The 23510-nt window shown below is 36.7% G+C and overlaps 1 protein-coding gene across 1 annotated transcript in view; it reads right to left on the bottom strand.

Moving 5' to 3' along the window:
• Positions 1-23510, bottom strand: part of SLC13A1 (solute carrier family 13 member 1) — a 113430-nt gene that overhangs the window by 42887 nt on the left and 47033 nt on the right. The window contains exons 3-7 of the mRNA XM_081800914.1: positions 23101-23229; positions 13374-13510; positions 10442-10629; positions 9808-9856; positions 9678-9726 (exon numbers count right to left, since the gene is read on the bottom strand). Of these exons, the coding sequence (XP_081657040.1) occupies positions 9678-9726; positions 9808-9856; positions 10442-10629; positions 13374-13510; positions 23101-23229 (552 nt within the window). The remainder of the gene's footprint in view (positions 1-9677; positions 9727-9807; positions 9857-10441; positions 10630-13373; positions 13511-23100; positions 23230-23510) is intronic.

Here is a 23510-nt window from a genome sequence, read left to right as displayed (position 1 = left end):
AAAACTGAATCAAGAAGAAACAGAAAATTTGAACAGACCAATTACCAGTGATGCAATTGAATCAGTAATCAAAATACTCCCAAAAAACAAAGTCCAGGATCCGATGGCTTCATAGGTAAATTCTACTAAACATTTAAAGAAGAGTTAATACTTATCCTTCTCAAACTATTCCAAAAAATAGAAGAGGAAGGAAAGCTTCCAGATTCATTCTATGAGGCCAGCATAGTCTGATACCAAAACCAGATTAAGACACTATAAAAAAAGAGAATTAGAGGCCAATATGTATGACAAATATAGAAGCAAAAATCCTCAACAAAATACTAGCAAACTGAATTCAACAATACATTAAAAAATATTCATCATGATCAAGTGGGTTCATTCCTGGGATGCAAGTGTGTTTCAATATTTGCAAATCAATCAGCATGATACATGGCATCAATAAAAGAAAGGATAAAAACCATATGATCATTTCAACAGATACAAAAGAAAAAAAGCATTTGACAAAGTATAGCATCCATTCATGACAAACACTCTCGATAAAATAGGTTTAGAAAGGGAATATACCTCAACATAATAAAGGCCATATATGAAAAACCCACAGCTAACATGATACTCAGTGGTGAAAAACTGAGAACTTATCCCCTAAGATCAGGAAGAAGACAAGGATGTCCACTCTCATCACTTTTATTCAACATAGTACTAGAAGTGCTAGACACAGCAATCTGACAACAAAAAAGATATAAAAGCCATCCAAATGGTTAGGAAAAAATAAAACTTTCTCTATTTGCAAATGACATGATACTATATATAGAAAACCCGAAAGACTCCACCAAAAATCTATTAGAACTGGTACATGAATTAAGTCAGGTTGTAGGATACAAAAATCAACATACAGAAATATTTTGCATTTCTATACACTAATAATGAAACAGCAGAAAGGGAAATTAAGAAAATCCAATTTACAATTGCACCAAAATAATAAAATACCTAGGAATAAGCTTAAGCAAGGAGGTGAAAGACTGGGACTCTGAAAACTATAAAACCTTGATGAAAGAAACTGAAGATGATAGAAACAAATGGAAAGATATTCTGTGCTCATGGATGGAAGAACAAATACTGTTAAAATGTCCATACTATAGAGGTTCCAAAAAATTAAAAATAGTATTACCATATGATCCAATAATTCCACTACTGGGTAGTTATCCAAAAAAATATGAAGACAGTAATTCAAAAAGGTATAAACTGCAATGTTTATTGAAGCATTATTTATAATAGTCAAATTATGGAAGCAGCCCAATGTCCATTGGTAGATGAATGGATACTTGGGCTGCTTCCATAATTTGGAAATGTATATATTTATATAATGTAAAATGTATATATTTATATACACACACACACACACACACACAATGGAATATCACTCAGCCAAAAAAAGAATGAAATGTTGCCATTTGCAAGAACATGGATGGATCTAAAGGGTATAAATGCTAAGTGAAATAAGTCAGTCAGAGAAAGACAAATATTATACATTTCACTCATATGTGGAATGTAAGAAATAAAACAAATGAACAAAGAATAAAGAGACAAACCAAAAAACAGAGTCATAACTACAGAGAACAAATAAATGGTTACCATAGGGGAAGTGGGTGGGGGGTGGAGGAAATAGGTGAAGGGATTTAAGAGTACCCCCATCATGATGAGCACTGACTAATGCATAGAATTGTTGAATCACTATATTGTACACCTGAAACTAATATAACACTGTATTTTAACTATGCTGGAATTAAAATACAATAAAATAAATGTAAAAAAAAAAAAGACAGCTGGCATTGCTACATTAGCATCAGACAAATCAACTCTAAGACCCTCGAAACATTACTATACATTGAGAGGGTCACTGCAAAATGGTAAAAGCATTAATTAACCAGGAAGATATAAACATTGTAAACTGGTAGGGATACAATAACATAATCTAAATAATCTAAAAATATACAGAAACCAAAATTGACAGAATTAGCAGGAGAAATAGACATACCCATATCCTAGACGGAGATTTCAACAAAACAGTTTCATTAATTGCTGGGTTAAGTAGACAAAAAATTAGGTCACAGACGATTTGAAAAACAACTAGCAAACTTGATCTAACAGACATTTGGAAAATATTGCACCGGTATGTTGAGAATATACAATTCTTTTTAAGCACAACAAAATATTTATCTCAATTGACCATGTGCTAGCCCACAAATCTGCCTCAACAAGTTTAGAAGAACTGATATCATACAAACCAACTGCTGAGCACAGTTAAGTTAGAAATAAAAAGAAAAAAAACAAAAAGTAGTTACAAAAGCCTCATTTATTTCAAATTTTAAAATACACTTCTAAGCAATTCATAATAGAAATCCAGAAGACACAAAGAACTGAAAAATATGTGGTATAGCTAAATTAATGGAAGAAAGTTCATCTCCTTAAATTCTTACTTTGGAAGAAAAGAAAAGCTCAAATTTCATAATGTAAATGTCTAATTTAAAAAGTAAAAGAGCAGCAAAATGAATGCAAAAATAAAGTAGACAGAACAATATAATAAAGAGAGGAAATGAATAAATTAGAATACATATAAAATATGATCAAAGAGCCAAAAGTCAGCTTTTTGACAAGAATTGTAAGACTAATAAAATAGACAAATTTTTGAAGGACTCTTCAAAAAAAGTTTAAAAGCATAAGTAGAAATATTAGCCATGATAAAAGCTATAACTAAAAATACTTTACAAATGAAATTGGTCTTGGTGGATATTATCAACAACCACATGCTAGTAAATTTGAGATGGACTGCATAAGTTCCCCAAAAATACAACTCAAGAAGAAATAGAAAATATGAATAATGCTAAAGCCAGGAAAGTAAGAGAGTAATTTCTAAGTATATATGCCTTCTGCTCTCTTCTTGTCCTGCTAGCTGGAGTAGAGAATGGATAGAGGGATGTAGCAGCAATCTTGCCCCATGAGGTAGCAGTGAAGTGCTGAGGATGGCAGAGCTGAGATAGAAAGAATCAGGGTCATCGTGATTGTGGAGCCACCATACCAGCTTATTTCTATCTTGTTAAAACTATTGCTATTTGGGGTCTTTCCGATGATGAACAAGTAACTAATACAAGTGGAAACACTGAAAAGAAAACAAGAGAATGATTAATACAACATTTTGGACTGTGTCTGTCTCATCAAGGGGAAGGATGAGTGACTGTGAGGAAGGAGATGGAATCAGAGAAGGGCTCATGGAGATTTCTCAAAATTAATTAAGCTGGGGTGTGAAATATACCATTTTAAGCATTTTGTTATTCTTTAAATTTTTCTGTTACATTTCATAAATATGTATATGTATAAAATACTCCATAATCAAGTACATAAAAATAATTTGGGGATAAAGTAAAATAAATGTATTCTTTTGTTAGGAAATACTATTGGAAGATGCATAGAAAAACACTGTTGAGAATTTTAAAAAACGAAATATAGTATTAGAATAAATTATATAGTGTGGGAGGCTTACTGTACACTTAGAAGAAAGTACAGATGCTTCCAACGTAGCTGACCTTATGTTATTTGCTAGATGATATATCAATAACTTCAAATGTGAAGAACTACATTTTGGTGATTCAAAAGTGAAAAATATATGGGACAAAAGCTATTATCAACAGCCAATCATTTCTTTAACAACAAAATGTTTTGTGGAAACACAGCTAAGTATAGATACCAACAGAGCTAGGGCTTTGACTGCAAAAAAAATTGAAATCTGTAGTGAGGTCATAGTCACAGGTTGCTGCTGTGATTCCTTTCTCTCTTTTAAAATAAATGTTAAAAAAATTCTTTATTCAGAAGTGAATTTGCCTCACCAAATGTTGTCACCCACTTCCTTCTTTTTTTATTATTATTATGTTCAATTAGCCAACATATAGTATATCATTTGTCCCTTCTTTTATCAGAAAATACACCTGGTGTAATTTTAGATGAATTAGGTTTTACCTGCTTATCCATATGCAAGCATCAGCCTTCACTCTAGTCTATACTGTTGGTGGAGGATACTGGATCCCCATTATATATCAGAAATTTAATCTTTTGTTCTGATATAATAACATTGATAATGAGGCTTCCAAATTTTTCAATGAAATATGTTCTAATTGGATTAGTAAATAGGATAGTTATGATTTCTTTTGAAAGTTCAACTTCTCCTATTCACAGAGGCATAGGAAACTGCCACAGTTAAAAAGACCATGTAAAGGGTACAAACTTTCAGCTATAAGATGAATAAGGACTGAAGATTCAGTGCAAAATTTGGCAACTACGGTGGACAGCACTGCACAATTGAAATGTGTTAAGAGCGTAGAACTCAAATGTGGTCACACACACACACAGACGTGCAAAAGATAAATATGTGACGGGAACACTACATCAAAAACTAATGATGTACTATATGTTGGCTAACTGAACATAATAAAAAAATATGTGAAGTGCCCAAACTAGATAAACATCTAGGTGCCAATAAACTAGACGGAGAAATTCCTTTCACTGTTAACATGCACATCAAATCACCTTGATGTACACATAAAATATCCCACAATGGTTTTCAACCCTAATGAGATATAATTGACAAATACAGTTCTAAGATATTTAAAGTGTACAGTTGTGATCTGACACATGCATACATCATGAAGAGATTACCCTAATCCAGCCAATCAACATATCCATCACCTCACACGTCTATTTTCCTTCCTTCCTTCTTTCCTTCCTTCTTCCCTACCTCCCTCCTTCTCTCTTTCTCTTCCTCCCTTCCTCCCTCCCTCTCTCTCTTTCTCTCTCTCCCTTCCTTCCTTCCTTTTTTCTTTCTTTTTCTTCCTTCCTTCCTTTCTTCCTTCCTTCCTTTCCTTCCTTCCTTCCTTCCTTCCTTCCTTCCTTCCTTCTTTCTTTCTTTCTTTCTTTCTTTCTTTCTTTCTTTCTTTCTTTCTTTCTTTCTTTCTTTCTTTCTTTCTTTCTTTCTTTCTTTCTTTCTTCTTTTGTCAGACATTCAAATACCACCACCCTACCCTATTTCAACCATACAACAGTGTTAAGTATAGTCACCATGTTTTACATTATATCCTTGGACCTTATTCATGGGAATAAGCCAAAAGTTTGCACCCCACCCCACAGCTCTTGACAACCACTTTTTTACTCTTTGTTTCTATGAGTTTTACTTTTTATTTTTTTTTTAGATTCCACCTATAAGTGATACCACACAGTATTTGTTATTTTTCTGTCTGCCTTATTTCACTTAGCATAATGCCCTCAAATTTCATCCATGTTGTTGCAAATGGCAGGATTTCCTTCTTTCTTATGGCTGAATAATAGTCCACTGTATATGCATAACACCTCTTCTTTATCCATTCATCCATTGGTGGACACTTTTTCCATATTATGGCTATTCTGAATAATGCTGCAATGAACATAGGAGTGCAGATATCCCTCTGAGATCTTGTTTTCATTTCCTTTGGATATATACCCAGAAGTGGGATTGCTGGATCATATGGTAATTTCATTTTTAATTTTTTGATGAACCTCTATACTGTTTTCTGTAGTGGCTGCAGGAGTTTACATTCCCACCAACAGTGCACAGGGGTTCCCCTTCCTCCACATCCTTGCCAACACTTGTTACCTCTCGTCACTTTGATGCTGCTCTTTCTCTATCATCATCTCTCTATAAACTACAGGATTTGGCTGGATGAGTGAAATAAGACAGCTAGGCTGTGTCAGGTGAGGACTGAACAGCCCTAATAATTAGCTTTGCCATCCAATTCCACCCAGTATCGAATGGAAGAGTAACCAAGGAGAACAAACGTTTGTTAATGTTTGATCTGGACACCAGATATTCTAAAATTGATATCCCCTAACTTGGCAGAATTAATGCCCCTAGACCATGATATTATGAGCTATGCTTATTACTGTTAATATGGTTCTTTGAATTCTTGGAGAACATTAAACGGTGTTTTCTTACAGAATTTGGTTTTCAACAATAAGGATTTTCACCCCCAAACTAAACACCTAATTAAAAAACAAGATTTAATTTGTTCAAGGACATTTTTCCTTTGAATTTTTCCCTTTAGAGAATTACACATTATATAAGATGAATGGAAAACAATGAACTTAGACCTTTCATTAAAAGCAAACTGATTTTCCAATTCTTTTCATTTGAAGATGCCTGGAGGTTTAGAAATTGAACCAGTATAAAAATCTGGGAAATCTCTTTGAATGATACTAGTACTTGTGAGGAAGGGAAAAATCTAGCAACTTGATTCTTCCTTTCATATGTAAAGAATGATTTTCAGATATCTGGAACTCATTTCTTATGGAAATAATATGAGCGATGATGACTGGTGTCTCAGTCACCCCACTAGAACCTGACAAATATATTTGTCCATGTACTGCTGATGTCCCTTTAGGATAATCCATTCTTTTTGTTCCTTTTCTTCTCAAAAAATATTTTAACTACTTTTGGACTCATACGGGATTTACAGGCTAAGTACCTACCCACTACTTTTATTGGGGACACAAGTAGGGAGCTCTGCTAATGTTTGGGTCATGGCCTATAATAAGAAGAGAACTTGGCAAGTCATGGAAAACGTCAATTTTTAGGTATGCAGCACTCGAATATGGCTACTCTTTAATCAGTTTCTGGAATCTGAGGGCCTACTGACTAACCACCATCTTTAAAACCAACACGTAATCAGCACCATTGGCAGCAGCAGCAAAGGCAAAATTACCATCATTATCATCTATATCAGAAATTTGCAGCTTTATTAACAAGAATTTTAGGACTGATAAATTTTAGTTCCAAACGCTTTTCTTTCCACCAAAAATGAAATTAATCTCCATGAATAGCCAAAGCAATCCTGAGAAAGAAGAACAAAGCTGAAGTTATCACACTTCCTGGTTTCAAACTATATTACTAAGCTATATATTCAAAACAGTCTGGAATTGGCATAAAAATAGACACACAGACCAATGGAACAGAATCAAGAGCCCAGAAATAAATCCTCATATTTACAGTGAACCAACATGTGACAAGGAGTCAAGATACTCAGTGAGGAAAGGATAACCTCTTCAATAAATGGTGTTGGGAAAACTCAATAAACACATGCAGAAGAATAAAACTGGACCCCTATCTAATACTCCTCACAAAAATTAACTCAAAATGGATTAAAGACTTAAACATAAGACCCCAAACTGTAAAGCTCCTAGAAGAAAACATAGGCAAATACTCCTTAACATTGGTCTTGGCAACACTTTTTTAATGTGACACCAAAAGCAAGTAATACTTTCATGTTATCTCTAATAATGAACACTTTTGTAAAGTAAAAGGTTATCCTTTAATTTTTCTTTTACACAAAGCTGAATTTTTATACACTGAGTTCTAGAAAGACCATAGAATCATTGTGCAAAGGCCCTGCTTGCTCTCTTCTCCCAAACTCAGAACTCAATCTTCATTGCCTAAAATGTACCCAAATTACCTTACTTTCCCCCACTGAAAACTTATCCCTCCTTCTCTGTTCCCCATTCCCATCAGTGGCTTCACAGCCTACCTTTACCTAGTTTACTCTAGCAGGGCTTTCTTCTATACTTGTCTCTCTTTTGTCCTCAAAGTCTGATTAATCAAATAGTTCAGTTAGGTTTACACTCTCTGCCTTCAAAGTGTTGCCATAGTAAGTTTCTCAATGGGCAGAATTGACCATGCTGCTCTCCAGTTTCAAAGATTCCTATTTTCTCTAAGATAAACTCTAAAATCTTTGGCATGGCATGACCAACTATTTTTAACACAGCTCAAGGATCTGGATGTTTCACTTAGCACAACTCATCCCTAGCACCTGCAGTGGAGATGTTTCCTGAAAAACCCCTGCTGTCTACATATTTGGGTCTTTGGATTCATTACTTTTTCTAATGAGACTACCTCTTATCTTTTCACTCATTAATTAATTAATTAAGATAGATATCTACTGAACACCTACCTGTGCTAGGCAATGAAGCGTGCCAGGGGATTAGATGGTGAACAAAGTGGACGTGGTCCCTGCATGCATGGAGTCTGAGCTCTGCTGACTGAACATGCTGTCTCCTTCTGGACTCAAGTCTCTTTCACTCATACCCCACTCCTGCAATACATCCTTATTGACCTAATTGTTCCACCTTTGGAAGACTGAGCCTCTGTGCCTGCTTTTGTTGTAGGATTTATGTCACACATTTTTTTTTTAAAGTCCATCTTCCCCACTAGACTCTGAGCTGCTTACAGTAAGGAGCAGGTCTTTCCAACAGTGGACCTTCCTATAATGCCAAGGACAGTGCTAGATGTCAAATTGATTTGAAGGGGCTTGACCCAAAATTTAGGAATCATGCCAGAAAACTGGATTTCTAAATGTGACCATGAGAAAGTTACTGAGTGCAAGTATATTCTTTCTGTTTATGCTTGCCAATTTTCATAATTTTTAAAGCTCATTTTTAATGTATTCTTCTGTAATATACCTCGTATGCTGCTGATTTTCTGTTTTAAAAGAATTACTTCTATTCCTAAAGATGATGTTTTCAGCAATATATATTCAATTCTCATGTTTAAAACCCTGTAGCTGATGGCTTAAAACTTATCTTTGTTATTTGTTTTCTCTTTACAGAGAAATCACTCTTTCCTTAAAGATTTCTGTAAATAACAAGAGGGTTTTCTTTCTCCTACTGAGTTGCATGTAAATGCATTATAGCCTGAGGAAGGAACATATGCCCCACTCTCCTATTCTTAATGCTATGGTTACCGAAAAACTATTTCTATGTAGGATTATTTTTCAGTGGTCTCAAGATCTATTGCTCCCAGTACAACTTAGTATAGAGTTTTTATATTGATTTATTTTGGCAAAATGAATTCTATGGGATAGTTTACAAAAGTCTCCTTCCTTCTTTTAATTGCAAGAATGACTACAACAACTCCTCCATCTGTATTTGACAGTAGCAATTCATAAATTCTGCACTGAATTTTTTAGTGGGGACACTAACGATAACTGGATTGTAATTACATGAATACGAGTTGCTCTAAGTTTATAACCTGAAAGAAATGAGAATAGTCCTAATAAAAATCAGGCTATCGGGCCAATAAGATTTTATTAAGAAAATGAAGCAATATTCTGAGACTGGAATTATATTTCTTTAAACTACATATCCTAACTCTCATCACCATGAACTCAGTAAAAGAAGAAAATAATGATGCTAATTTTCAAAGCCTAAAAAGTTTTCTATCAGAATGTTGATTTTAGTCTATGTCTATCTATGAGGGCTTATCAAACCATTACACTGTGCTTTGACTTAGGTAAGCAAAGTAATTTATAGACAAGGAAGGAAGTAACAAATTTTAAAATGCATACATCTCAGGGCGCCTGGGTATCTTGGTCGGTTAAGCATCACACTCTTGATTTCAGCTCAGGTCATGATCTGAGGGTCATGAGATTGAGCCCCACAACAGGCTCTGCACTGAGCTTGGATCCTGCTTAGGATTCTCTCTCTCCCTCTCCCTCTGCCCCTCCCCCTCCCTCTCTAAAAATAAAAAATAAAATGCATACATCTCTAACTGCAACTCTAATATAATTTCATGTATAATTATTTAGAAAGAATCACATTTACTATACCTTTTCCAGCTCCGTCTTGCTTGAAATTTTTCCTGCATCATTACTGTATCTGAAAAACAAATTGACTCAGTTTATAATTTTATTAAAATGTAATTTAGAAAATCCTAATCAAAATGTCAATATTCTTTACCCTGGAACTGGTATTGTTTTCTCTTTCCTCTCATTTGTTTCAACACCTTCTGCAAAACATTAAATAAAAGAAAAATAATTTAAAGGGTTATCTGTGTGTGTGTGTGTATGTGTGTGTGTGTGTGTTAAGATGGAAGCATTACTAGAAACTGAAAACAAATTCACCTGTACTGACATAACATTCATCTTAATAAAGTATTTTATAAATACAAATATCACCCCAACGTTTCCACTCCATCAGGGCAATTTATCAGAGCCAGAAATAACCACAGCCAAGTGTAATGCTCTTTCCAAATAGAATGTAGGAATTAGAGATTCCCACTACTATGCAAGAATGTCAATTCAGTATGAAGGAGTAACCTGGGGTCTACTAAGAGAGACAGAGAGAGAATTCCATCAGACTGGCTAGAGGCTAGAAAGGGCATTCTTCCTCTTTTTCCAGAGAATGTAGATTCGACCATTAATTGAAGGTAAAATATTTGGGTAATGTATACTATTGGGAAATACAGCAAGAAGAAAGTTAAATTCACATCATGCATGTATGGGCAGTTAATAAAATATAAGCCAGAATTCTTGAGTTTCTGCCGACTGCCCAAATGATTAGACCCCACTGCAGCTGTATCAACATGTGATACCATCAATTTCCAGTCCATGGTTGACTGATCCACTGAAATGAGTCATCTGAGTGGCCTCGACCTCTGCTTCGGCGCTGACGATCTGCTGTGCCACGGCCTCCACGATGGGCATCACCATGGCAGCCGTGGAGGTGTTGCTAAGCCACATCGATAAAAAGGCGGTACTGCTCATGAACCCCAATGTCAGCCTGAAACGAGAGGGCCTTTTGGATGAGCTGCGCTCTCCGGCTTAACTAGCTCTGTATTATTTAACTGTAAAGAATGCTGTTTGTAAATTGGGAATTTTTTCAAAACACACTTAAGTTAGGGTTTCCCTCCGATGGCGAACCCTGAAGACGGTCATAACCAGATAGGAATCAGAATGGCACATGGAAGAGTGGTGTTCTTATGAGATTTGTCTCCCTGGAACCGTAAACGTCTTCTCTTAAAACAGAACAGCTTCTAATATTATACCAATATTTGAATGCCCTTTACAGATGACACTTACCTTGAAATACCAGTAAGATGAAATGCAATTAGTTTTTCAATTTAGGATCCCTTACTCTTTCTTTTGTCTTTTGGTCACATCTCTCTCTCTTTTTTTTTTTTTTTTTTTAAGATTTTATTTATTTATTTGACAGAGAGAGACACAGCGAGAGAGAGAACACAAGCAGGGGGAGGGGAGAGGGAGAAGCAGGCTTCCCACCGAGCAGGGAGCCTGATGTGGGGCTCAATCCCAGGACCCTGGGATCATGACCTGAGCTGAAGACAGACGCTCAACGACTGAGCCACCCAGGCGCCCAGGTCACATCTCTCTTTATTAGTATGTGTGCCAAGGAGGCACAAGGGCAAGGAGAGAAATTAATATTTATAAATCTACTTTTTACTGTTGACTACTCTGGTTCAATATATGGTAGGTGGAGGAAATGGTTAAAATTACTAGCTAAAATGAGGTTTCAGAATTTTCTGTAGGTTCTATTATTTGTGCTTTCCTGAGTTTTGACATTCCTGCCTGTGGTCAAGAACTGGATATATTACATTGTCTTCTCTTATAAATAAAGTAGTTCTTCTCCCTTAAAAATAACACACCTAAGACTGTAGGATTTTAAATCATATCTAGAAGCTTTCAAAATCACACTTGGGGAAGAAATATGATCTCTTTTGAGTAGGAGATCCCAGAAAATCATTCAGAAGCACATCTTTCCATATGGAGCCATTTATGAAATTTTATGACTCTCTTTAAAAGTAGATCTACAAGACAAATTCTACAGTTTCAAGTTCAGATCGGGTGAACAATTTCTACATGTAAAACAAAATAAAACTCTTTAGATATCTGTTTAAATAAGAAATCATTCTCAATAAAAAGTAAATTAGAACTACTTTTCATTTAAGGCATTGGCAAGACATGAAATCTTCCTATAAAAAAAGATAGTGAGCCGATAAACCTTCTGTGCGGTGAAAATGCCTTAAATTGCAAAGCTACTGGGTGGTATAAAGGACAGGACTCTTGCTACACTGTGTGGTTCACTACCCCATCCCCTGTGGTCAGTGAGCAGATGGTCAAGGAAAAGATACACATATCTATAGCACCCCAGAGGCATGGAATACCATTTCATCTCAAGAGTGAGATTCCCTTAATACATACATGTTATAAACATTTTAAGTAACAAATATTTTAAAAATTTGTCTCATCTGAGTTATTTTTTGTGTTTAACAAACCTATTTGATTCATAAATGATAAACACAGATGTGGATATACTCTAGAACGAATCATGCAACATAATTCAATAAAATTGTCTTATTTTCAAAGAAAAATAAGAAGGGAAGAACCACCTAAGACTTTAGAGCTTAATGCTATCATGTAAGTGTTTATGACACTGGAAATATTCTTTTTTTAGCTCACATCTATGTTCTTTTTTTTTTTAAAGATTTGATTTATTTATTTGACAGAGAGAGACACAGTGAGAGAGGGAACACAAGCAGGGGGCATGGGAGAAGGAGAAGCAGGCTTCCCACAGAACAGGGAGCCCGATGGGGGGCTTGGTCCTGAGTCGATGGCAGACACTTAACGACTGAGCCACCCAGGCGCCCCTCACAACTATGTCCTTAACAAGAGCTAGAATTAAAACTAAAATAGCCAATTAATTTAGTGGAAAAAAGCATTTATTTCAGTGGGGAAAATCAGTCAACTGAGTGATTTCACATTCTGTAGATGAAATTTCTTAATTGATTGTTTCACTTTGCAACAGTTCATTTAAAAAGAAAAATGTTGGGGCGCCTGGGTGGCTCAGTCATTAAGCATCTGTCTTCGGCTCAGGTCATGGTCCCAGGGTCCTGGGATCGAGCCCCACATCAGGCTCCTTGCTCGGCGGAAAGCCTGCTTCTCCCTCTCCCACTCCCCCTGCTTGTGTCCCTCTCTTGCTGTGTCTCTCTCTGTCAAATAAATAAACAAGATCTTTAAAAATAAATAAATAAATAAAAAGAAAAATGTTCACCTTGGAATGTTTCTACACACGTTTGTATTTTGTCGGTAATGTCTTTGTCTTTGGTTCTTAACATCCTCCCTATGATCAAGGATGCTCTTGAACAAGTCTTGAATGTGTAATCAGCCAAATAAACAAAATAGGACTGAAATCTACTCAGAAGTCTATCAGTCTTGTCTGTTGGGGTTCAAGGCTTCTCTCAACTTTGTCTCCTACTGTGCATGAAAGGTAGGAGGGTTGTGTGCACTTATTCCAATCTCCCTGTAATTAGACCTGAAAGCTGTTGTTGTTGTTGTTTCTTCCTACAACTCCAGTACACCTTATATCCCTTTCATATTTGCAGAGGAAAGGCATGAATTATACTGTGATATGAATGATTGCCTGGATGTGCATTACTTCTTTAGTTATTTGCTCTACACAAAAATGATCTGTTTGGAAAGTAAACCTGGAACAGGAAATGCAGTACTTACCATGTTGGGTTCACACCCACCGTCATCACCATTCTCAGAGCAATCCTTCTGTGCAAATTCCATTTTTCTACTGATGTTGCTAAACAGATGACTCCAATTAGCAGTAGGTGAAAATCTTTGAAATAAGCAGATGCCACCTGAAATTTATGATTAAACCCATGATTACTTATGTTGGTAAGTAAGTGGGGGGAAAAATAATATTGCCCAAGAAAGCATTATTTTGCTACTCTTAACTTTGACCTTCAAACTACTTAATCCTTCTATTAAAAAAAATGTAGATATGTGACTATACAAATTTAACTATGCTTACCCAGAAATGGGAGTGTTAAGGGAAAATACATACAAAAAAAGAGTACCCAAGATACTGGGTTTTGAAATAGCTGTGTAACATCAGGCAAGTGCCTTCAATGCCTTAATCTTTCCATCTCCAAACTGGGGTTAACTGGTTTATGCTGCTACGGTAGAATGGCAGTGACTGTGACTTGGGGAAGTCCAAGTTGAGTCTCCAACCCGCCAGTGTCTTCATTACCATCCATTATGCCCAAACTGTAGTGTCACTCCTAAATATTTTGAATGGTTTTACCTTCAAAATTATTTGCTATAAAATAAATACCCTTGAATAGGAGCCAACATCTTAAGCCATTTTTAGCTGACACCATTCAGAGATTAGTAGAGTATACAGACACTTTGGGTCAACCTATTTACCAGAGAATTCTCTTAAGTATGTTAGGCACATAATCTTTTTCTCAAACAACAACAACAAAAAGATTCTGTGGCCTAATTAGTTTAGAAAACAGAGTTTTGAAATATTAGAATTTTCTTTCCTGTAAGCCTAACTCAAAACCTTTAAATATTAACATGCATTGCCACTCACAGAGTGGGATTCCACACACAACATATTTTTCAAACTTATCTAACCACAGAAACCTTATTTTTAAATTTTTAGGTGTAGTGCTTCATAAGACTGATACTCAAGAGACCTGACTTTAGGACCTGCTTGGTTAAACTGAGTCATGAGGCTGTGCTAAAAGGAGAGGATTATAAGAGGAAACATCCCTTTAAAAAAAACAATATCTGGTAGAAGGAATGGGAGAGTTGGAAAATTATGAAACCACAAAGGAATAGAAAAATCAGTTCTCATGATAATTTTGCTATTTAAATTGTATTAGCATTTTTAATATAACTTACTAAGCTTGGCTTGGTTTAAAAAGAAAGTAAAAATTAGCCTTGGAATTAAAAGTGGACAAGTGAATTTCTTCATTATGTTTTATGTTGATTTATTATGTTTTTCACAGTTTGTATTTAACTCTTTACATTTTGTAGTAATTGCATAATAGAAAATAATTCTATCGGTTTCCTTATTATCTCATTTATTAATTACTCTAACAATGAATAAGTATTTACCATGCACCACAACTGTTATATGAACAGGGAATGCAATGATAAATGTCTGACATGTTTTTCCCTCTTCACACCTCTTCAATCCTCAAATATCTAGATTTTCTTTCTCTTTCTTTTTTTAAGAGTTTATTTATTTATTTGTCAGAGAGAGAGAGAGGGATATATATAGAGAGAGCACAAGCAGGGGGAGCGGCAGGCAGAGGGAGAAGCAGGCTTCCCGCTGAGCAGAGAGCGGGATGTGGGGCTCGATCCCAGGACCCTGGGATCAGGACCTGAGCCGAAGGCAGATGCTTAACGACTGAGCCACCCAGGCGCCCTCAAATATCCAGATTTTCTAAATAGTTTCTACTATTTTTCTGTATTACAGAGCCCTGGTTGTTTCCTTCATAGCATATTATATTATGTAAGTAGTGTTTACCTGCTTGTTGCATTCTTCTGTAATATACTATACATTCTAAGAGGACCAGGAATCTGTTTTGCTAGTCATTGCATATTTGGCACCTAGTACAGTCCTGGTACAGAACAGGAGCTCAGTAAATAATATTACATGAATGAGAGAAGGAGGAAGGGAGTCAATGAATAAGCTACGGTCTCTGAGCTCCTAAATCAGTAGAGTGATCACAATCATGAATTGTCTACACTCTGTTCCCAAACTTTTTTTTTTTTTAAAGATTTTATTTATTTATTTGACAGAGAGAGACACAGTGAGAGAGGGAATACAAGCAGGGGGAGAGGGAGAGGGAGAAGCAGGCTTCCCGCCGAGGAGGGAGCCCGATGCGGGGCTCAATCCCAGGACGCTGGGATCATGACCTGAGCCGAAGGCAAACGCTTAACGACTGAGCCGCCCAGGAGCCCCTGTTTCCAAACTTCTATCTTCCTAATTCTCTCAGTCATCACTCTCAGTATAAGTATTATTTCAAATTATTAATTTACTAGTGTTTACAGACTTACGAACCATTTTTTTTTCCTCCCTGGGTCTATCTCTGCCTCTCTGAATTTTTCTTCTTGGCCTACATTGAAAATTACTTTTGCTCTTCCTTTTTCTTAAATGTTGGTATTCTACAGGGTTTTGTCTCCAACCTTCTTGTTTTGTACACCTGAAGTTTGAATCTTACAGATTCAATTTCTAACTCTATGTGACTAAAATAATGTTCAGCACACAGTGGACATTCAATACATATTTGTTGAATGAATGCTGAAGACACTAAAATCTTTGTATCCAAACAGATAAGCCTGGTGTATCCAGCTGGACATTTCCATTTGAATTTCCCACAAACATCTAAAAATTCAGCATATCCCTTTTTGTGGCAAATGAAACTTCCATCTACTTAGTTGCCCAAGTTAGAAGGCTAAGAGTCAGTTATGATTCCTTTTTCACTTCCAGTATGTGTGTTAGTCATGAAGTCCTATTATCTCTAGTTCCCCCATATATTTTATTTTATTTTAGTTTTAAAGATTTTTTATTTATTTGTCAGAGAGAGACAGAGCACAAGCAGGGGGAGAGGCAGGCAGAGGGAGAAGCAGGCTCCCCACTGAGCAAGGAGCCCGATGGGGGACTTGATCCCAGGACCCCGGGCTCATGAGCTGAGCCCAAGGCAGAGGCTAAATTGACTGAGCCACCCAGACGTCCCATTCCCCTATATATTTGAAATTGTCCACTTTGCTCTATTCAAACATTACCATCTTAATTAAGCTCCTTACTGCTTCTCAAATGGTTGCTGTTTGATCTGTCTCTTTCTAATCCACCCCTTACCATTGTCACAGCTCCTTTTCTAAAGTGTGAATCTAATCACATCATTGTGCTTCCTGTACTCTTCACTGGACTCCATGTCTTTTAAGACCAAATCCAATCTTCCCAACATGTCTTAAAAGACTCTTCATCATTTAGCCCCATCTCACCTTTCCAGCTTAGACTTTCAGTACTCTGCCAACTTCTCCCTACGTGTGAAATACTCCAGTCACAGAAATGCTTCAACACTTGCCAGTCATTTAACCTGGAATGACCCTCTTCTCTTACTTTGGTTATCCATAATCTTCCTTCATGGATGAACTCAGATGCCAATTCTTCTAAGATGCCTTCCTTGACTATCCTCAACTTGGTTGGATGTTACTTCCTTTTGTGAGAGCACATCTTCATCTATATAGTGATCATTTATTTACTTAATTATCCCCATTATTAGATTAGACATATTTTGAAGGCAGAGATGTATTTTACTGATCACTGTATTTATGGATTTAACACAAGCCTGGCACATATTGGCACTCAGTAGATACTGAATCAGTAAGTCCCCAGACTCAAGAAGCTTACAGAACTTGTTAACTTGTGAAAAACAAGTTAACAAAGACTGCAGTAAGGTATCATAAGTGTGTGAGAAATATTTTTTCAAGTTATAGTTGAAGCTCAAAGAATAATGACCACTTTTTTCTAGGGGAATTGGGTAAGTTTTCTTACAGGACCTGATACACAAGTTAATTATTGAAAAATGAATAGACATTTGAGTTTTCCTCTTCTCTTATCTCTTTTATAGTTTTGCTCATGAAAATAAGATCCACGTACCCTATTCCAATAGTCTGAGAATTCAATGAAAAAATAAACACAGGAAAAGGAATGCATAGAAGCAAGCCATTATCAGTAAGTGATTAAACATAGAAGGAAGTCCAGGACCATGAGATATTCCTGTTGTAATCTCTTTAGATTATGTCAGCAGTTGGCAGACTTTGTAAAAGGTCAGATAATAAATGTTTTAGACTTTGTCTTACTGTTTCTATTGTAACTATTCAACTTGTCTTTGTAGCAAAAAAAGTAGCCAAAGACATTATGTAAATGAATGACCATGGCTTTGTGTGTTTCCAATAAAACTTTATTTTAAAAATTGGGTAGCAGGCTAGATTTGGCCCTCAGATTCATAGTTTGCCAATCTCTTAATAGACTAAGTAAACAAAAAATGGCCTGCAGCCCAACTGTCTAAATGAAATCAACTGTAAACTTGAGGAATTTTCACATTCTTTGTTTCTCATTCTATTACCTATTCTTTGGGTTCCATCAGAGTTAGTATATTTGTAGCATATTAGTCACAAGCGTATGTGTTTGTTTATAGCCTATGTACACAGGAGGTAACAAGAGAAAATGCTACTGGTTTGTAAATGACACTGATAATTATAACTATTTTTGAGGCAAAATAGGCATGTCAAATAAAATTCCTAATGAAATTTGACATCTATTTTTAAGCTCAAGGTAGTCATATTTCTGTTTCAAAATGGGATTTCATCAAAAAACATGCACTTTTGTAATCAGAGCACCTGGGTTCTCTCTTAGCTATAAAATGTACCAGTTGTAGAAAGATTGTGATCTTTCTACAAGTCAATATATTTACCCATTAAAGTTCAATAATACTTCACATCAAGTTTGTGAATTAAATGAGATTTTTTAGAAAAGTCAGTTATAATGCTTTTGATTAAAATTATATTATATCATATATATTTTGTTGTTTTAAAAAATATTTATTTATGCTTCGTTGCTAATTCCAATGCTTGATTCTCAGTTTTCACATTAATTGATCTATTAGCAGATTTGACACATTTGATCATTGCCTCATCCTTAAAACATTTCTAAACTTGGATTCCAGGATCCCACACTCTCCTGGCCTTCCTTCTACCTCAATAACCTATCCTTCTTTCTTCTTTGCTAGTACTTTCTCTTCTCACCAATCTCTGAATGTTGTAGTTTTCCAGAGCTCAGTTCTTTGTGCTCTTTGTTTTGTGGTTGTTGTTGTTTTAAATCTTCACTCACTCTCTAAATCACCCCATCAAGTTTTAGGGCTTTCAATACCATCTATATGTTGATGATTCTCAAACCTATATTTCCACTCAGCTTTATCTCATGAAATCTGGACTCATTTGTATTTAACTGCCTACTCAACACCTTCACTTAGATATCAAATAGTTATTGCAAACTTAGTGTCAAACTTTGTACTCCCAGTGTCAGCCTCTCTTTTGCAACAAGCCTACTCTGCCCATAGTTTTCCCCATTTCAATTGATGGCAACTCCATTTTTCCAACTGCCAGGTCAAAAAGTTCTGAGGCATCTTTGAATCCTTCCCCCCGCCCCCATCATATGCCATATAAAATCATGCAGGAAATTTTGTTGGTTTTATCTTAAAAGTACATTAACAATATATTCAATATCCCTATTACTATCCCTGGTCTGAATTACCATGGCCTCTCAGCTGGATTATTGCAATAACCTGCTACCCATTTCCTTCCTTCTGCCTTGTTTCTCAACACAGCAGTCCAAATTATCCTTTTAAATAAAAGTCAAATTGATCATGTCACTCTTCTACTCAGAACTCTCTAGATGGTCTCATTTCATTGAGAGTTAAAACTTTACAGTGGCCTACTTTGGCCCTAGATGGTCTAGTCCCTCTACAAATTATCTCCCTGACATCACCTTCTGTCATTCTCCCCTTCACTCATTTTGCTTTGGTCACACTGCAGACATATACCTACCTTGAAGTATTTGTGGTGGGTATTTGCCTCTCAGCAACAGTTGTTCCCCAAATAGCCACATGACTAACTCCCTCATTTCCTGTAAGTCTTTGTTCAGGTATTGACACCTCACTGAGGTCTACTCTGATCATCCTATTTAAACTGCAACTCACGGGGCGCCTGGGTGGCTCAGTTGGTTGGGTGACTGCCTTCAGCTCAGGTCATGATCCTGGAGTCCCGGGATCGAGTCCCACATCAGGCTCCCTGCTCAGCAGAGGGTCTGCTTCTCCCTTTGACCCTCCTCCCTCTCATGCTGTCTCTCATTCTCTCTCTTGCAAATAAATAAAATCTTAAAAAAAAAACCAAAAACAAAACTGCAACTCTCTCCTGATCTTCATTATCCTGTTGCAACCAATTACCTCCTAACTCACTGTAATTTACTTATACATTAAAGTTGTTTATTGTCTCTTTTCTCCTAGGAAGACAAGGACCTTTGTCTGTATTTATTCATTGATATATTCCCAAGAGCCTAGCAGAGTCTTAGCACATAAATATTTATCAAATGACTGAGTAAATATGTAATATAACATCTGCATATACATATGTGTACCTCCATATTTATATGTATAAAATTTATATATAAGCATATTTTCAATGACAATAATAATAATGATATCTGATTTGGACTATCTAATTGGGCACACTAAATATTTAGCATTTCAGATTTTATTCAACAGATATGAGAGAAATTCAGTAATTTTTGATATTCTTTAATACAACAAGGTGCTCAAAAACATATAGATATTTAGCATTGGCTTAAGAAATACATAAAGTGAGGTTAAAATTATGGTGGCCAAAGAGAAGGCTGTGTGGAGCTCTGAACTTAGATGAGGATATTAAAGACACATTATTCTCAATGGCACAGTTGAGATTCCAATATGCTTCAGTAGGCTGGCATGATAGTTTAACCCCTTTAACTGTGGATATTAAAACTCATAAGAATACTTGATGCCTAGTATGTATCATTGTTCACATATATTATTTTATTTGATTATTATAATAACCCCTGGATATTGTGGCATTATCATTCCCTATTTACAGATGAGAAAAAAAGAGTTGCTAAGGGACATGATCAGGATCATACAAGTAATTAGTGGTGAATATCAGGCGCTAAGCTCAGGTCTTCTGACTAAATCTCTAGACCTTTCCCTGTAGCTTTGGTCAGATATTTCCTAGTAAAAGATCAGTTGCCCTATCTGGAAAGAGGATCACAAGACTGAAGAAAAGTTTTCTATACTAAAAGTCCTAAGGACTTTGATTTGTTGTAAGTTCCTGTTAAGCTTAAGGTGAAAGAAGTCACATAAAGTTTAAAATGGATTTAGGCTGAGATACCAGAGGGGAGATAGACTCACTTTGCTTTGCAACAGTCAGAATGTTTCTAGAGTGACCTATTCACTCTTGCCAATGTGCAAATAATAATAGTATTAACTAATATATACTGAGTGCTTACGACATGACAGACATTGCATTTATTAACTATTTAATCTCTAAATATCACTGATAAACTAGGGGCAGTTCCAGGAAGAGGAATGAAGATGGTGGAGACAAAGCAGGTGGAGGTGGTGGGGTTAAGGAAGGGAGTTGAGGTCTGGAAACCATAAAGACTGGAGATAGGACTTAAGGAGGAAATGATATTTATTTTCACATCCAAGCAACATTGTCATATGGAAAAAAGATGAGGTTTTTGTTGTTGTTATTGTGCGTGTGTGCGTGTGTGTATGTAATCTTAGATGTTTAGAGAAAAATTTAGAGTCAAAGTGACTGAGTTTCACACTTGGGCTCAATAAAGGTGAGTGACTTAAATATTCAAAGTTTTCAAAAATGATACGTATTTCCTTGTGGGATATTCTGGGCCCATACACAGGAAGCCTTTAATCATTTTGGGAGTGATCTCATCTATAAGAAATATTGGGAGGAGGAATCTGCCCCAGCATGAAGCGACCAGAAGAATGTGCTTCCAAGTCTGAGATTCTATGGCCATTAAATTAGTCCGAGGCTGACACTTCTGGGGGATGACGGACTCTTGGTCTGAGTCATGCAACTGCTGACGGTACTTAGAATTTTGCTGCCTCTAGTTGGGCCTCCACATCCTGTAAAGAGGCAAAGATATTTCTTTGGCAGTTCTCACAAAGCCAGGCTTTCCTAGGCACCCTTTTTCTCCTGTCTTCTCTAGCCTGTTTGCTACAGAAATGCTCCAATTCCAGTTAATCTTGCTTTTATCTCAGCTTCTATAAAAAAAAAAGTCAATTTTAGGGGCACCTGGGTGGCTCAGTTGTTAAGCGTCTGCCTTCAGCTCAGGTCATATCCGAGGGTCCTGGGATCGAGCCCCGAATCGGGGCCCTGCTCGGCGGGAAGCCTGCTTCTCCCTCTCCCACTCCCCCTGCCTGTGTTCCCTCTCTCGCTGTGTCTCTCTCTGTCAAATAAATAAATAAAATCTTTAAAAAAAAAAAAAGGTCAATTTTATTATTATTAAATCATAAGAGACAAATATGTCACTGTTGAACTTAATTGTCTTTGGAGGTACAACCACCCAAGCCAGCAGAACAGGGGTTAACAACTTGACACATTATTTTTGAGAACCTGCCCATCCCTTCTTTTAAAATTTCCTTTACTAAGAGCCATGTAGTGTGTTGGAGCATTTGAAAAACTTCTTTAGTTATAGAGCCCAGATTCTGTGGGACAGCAGAGTGTCAGCCCTGGCTGCCCTCTATTCCCAATCAGTGGTGCTTAGAAAGAAAAGAGTCAGGATTACGAGGGAAGGAAAAATGCAGTAAGAAAAGAGGAGCAAAATGGATCTGAAATGCAAAAAGATGGTTTGAACTACAAACTGAGGAAGAATGACATAAAGAGAAGGAAACGAATACCTTCTCCCACAGAACAAAAAAGCCCTGTATCATGGGTTAGTTAAAAAGAAAAATCTCCACCCACATTAGAAAGACAGATGAACCTCAAAATAGCAATACTGGACTTTGGCAGAAGATAGAAGTCCAAAGGTGACAAATTGCAGGGACTGCATCTTGAACTTGGTATCTTTCCTGAGACTCTTTCAGCTATCGTTTAGGCAGTTGTGTGCTGGGTGTGGAGGCTGCGTGAAGATAGATATTCTGATTTCAATGCATTTCATGCTTTTAATGGGAAACTGAATCCATTTTCTTCAGACGGGTACCCTTAGATTGTATAAAAGTAAGAAACACCTCAGCATGAATAAACTCCTCTCAGCAAGAACAAAATAGAAATACACATGAAAGTTAATTTGGCTTTATCTTTTGAAATGGCAGGTTTCTGGAAAAGAAAACAGGGTAGCTTTTTCTTCATTAAAACAGAAATTGCTTTTCTAACACTGTGCGAGACCAAATTCTGCTGAAAAGAAAAAGCTAATGCAGGATGTAAAAGGGTTGGTCCTTTTGTTGGGAAGGAGAGACCAGGCATAGATATCAGCCTGGGAAGGCAGGACACGCATTTCTTAACAGGACTATTGTTCCCTTAAAAAAAAAAAAAAAAAAGATTTATTTATTTATTTTGAGAGAGAGAGAGAGAGAGCAGAAGGAGGGGCAAAGGGAGAGACTCTAAAGCAGACTCCCTACTGAGCGTGGAGCCTCACAAGGGGCTAGATCTCACAACCCCAAGATCATGACCTGAGATGAAATCAAAGAGTTGGTCCCTCAACTGCCTGAGCCACCCAGGTGCCCCTCTTGTTCCTTTTCAATACAACTTTTCTCAGTGGGAGTATCAGTACAAAATAGGGAACCTAATTATGACAAACATTTGCAAGAGGACTTACCTTCTTAGAAGTCATGATCCCAAACAATGGAAACATTAAACCAGGCAGTAAAGCTGTGACTGACAGAGGCAAAGCTTCTGTAAGCCAAAACGTGGCAATGACAAAGAGTGTGTAGGCACATTCTGCTTCCTGGAAAGAACAAACGAAAAATGCAAGGTGAAATAAAAAGGCTGGAAAATCATCATTTAAATCACAACCACATTTGAGCAGAGGCTGCTGGGAAGATGGCGGAGTAGGACGTCCCTGGGCTCACCTCTTGCCGCGTGGCCGCCTAGAGAGCACCCACATAAATAACCCAGAAAGCAGCCCGAAAACTGGCAGAACAGACTCTCCACAGGCCAGCATAGACAAGAGGCCACAGCGAAGCAGATCCACCCCCTCCGATCACTCTTGGCAAGATCCCGTCAAAG

The sequence above is a fragment of the Leptonychotes weddellii genome, chromosome 12 (assembly GCF_054177405.1).
Source record: "Leptonychotes weddellii isolate Sample4059 chromosome 12, ASM5417740v2, whole genome shotgun sequence".
Classification (NCBI taxonomy): domain Eukaryota; kingdom Metazoa; phylum Chordata; class Mammalia; order Carnivora; family Phocidae; genus Leptonychotes; species Leptonychotes weddellii.
This window is presented reverse-complemented; position numbering and strand designations above follow the sequence as displayed.